Here is a 1,124-nt window from a genome sequence, read left to right on the forward strand (position 1 = left end):
GCACTTTTCTTGCTGTGTGGTCGGAGAAATTTTTCTTTGTTTGGGCGTAGGAATCCTGTGTGTATGTGTATGTGTGTATGTCAGCAACCCTGTTCCTCGCGTGCTGCTCCGTTCGATCGCCACTCAGCAAGCCCAGCGGCCTGCGCGCCTCTCCAGCCCTTCTCAACGCCGGCGAGCAAAAAGGGCGGCCTCCGCGCATCACCGCTGAGCAGTTCAACCGCCTGCGAACTGCGGTGCTCAGTCCATCCATCTTTGCTGAGCTTGACACCGACCAGTCCGGCTTCCTCACGCTTGCGGAGCTGCAAGCGGCGCTCGCAAAGGCTGGCGGCGCCGTCAGCCTCGAGCAAAGCGAGGCGGTGTTCCGAGCGATGGACACGAACAGCGACGGCGAGATCAGCCTCGAGGAGTTTACAAAGGGGCTGAGCGATGCCATGGAGGGTGAAGAGGCGGCAATGAGCGAGTCTCCCGCCCTGGCCGCCTTTAGGGAGCTGGACACTGACGGCAGTGGCTTTATCGACCTGCAGGAGCTCAGGGTCGCCCTCGACGCAGCCGCCCGAGCCCGCCCATCGGAGGAGGTGGTGGAGGCCATCTTCAGGGAGATAGACGCCAACGGTGACGGCGTCATCTCGTTTGAGGAGTTCGCACGGGTGTACGCGAAGCTGGAGCTCTGAGCCTCTGACGCATCGAATGCATGCATACTGTGCTGGTAGCTCTCCGTCGTTCGCGACCTGTTCGCGACTTTCTCGGACCTCGCCGGCTGACGCGCGGGGTCGTCGCAGAGTTGAATACGGTACAGGGTACGGTTGCAGTACAGTCTGATGAGCGTGAGGGTATGTTGGTCCTTGCTAGGAAGGGCAGAGGGACGCGAAGAAAACGGCCGGGGCGCCGCGGCCCGCCCAAGTGATCTAGTCGGGGCCGTGTCCATCAGAGCTCCAGTAAGCTCGAGGAGACACCCCATTAGCGCGGCTCGACCTCTTTGAGTCACTGCCTTCCCAGCGGTTTGGCTGTAGAGCCTCTACAACAAACTCTACAGCAAAATCGCGCTCTACATCGCTCTACATCGGACTCACATCGTCACGCGCCGGATGTAGAGCTCTACAGCTCTACAGCGCTCCAGAGCGCTC

At 60.9% G+C, this 1,124-nt stretch overlaps 1 protein-coding gene across 1 annotated transcript; it reads left to right on the forward strand.

Annotated features, from left to right (window-relative positions):
- Window positions 1-248: 248 nt before the first annotated feature.
- On the forward strand, window positions 249-659 carry EMIHUDRAFT_50530 (hypothetical protein; the record flags this gene model as incomplete). The annotated part of the gene is made up of 1 exon (XM_005757923.1): window positions 249-659. A coding segment is annotated over one exon (411 nt), but the record flags the coding sequence as incomplete, so codon positions are not given.
- Window positions 660-1,124: the final 465 nt, after the last annotated feature.

The sequence above is a fragment of the Emiliania huxleyi genome, assembly GCF_000372725.1.
Source record: "Emiliania huxleyi CCMP1516 unplaced genomic scaffold EMIHUscaffold_8917, whole genome shotgun sequence".
Taxonomy (NCBI): Eukaryota; Haptophyta; order Isochrysidales; family Noelaerhabdaceae; genus Emiliania; species Emiliania huxleyi.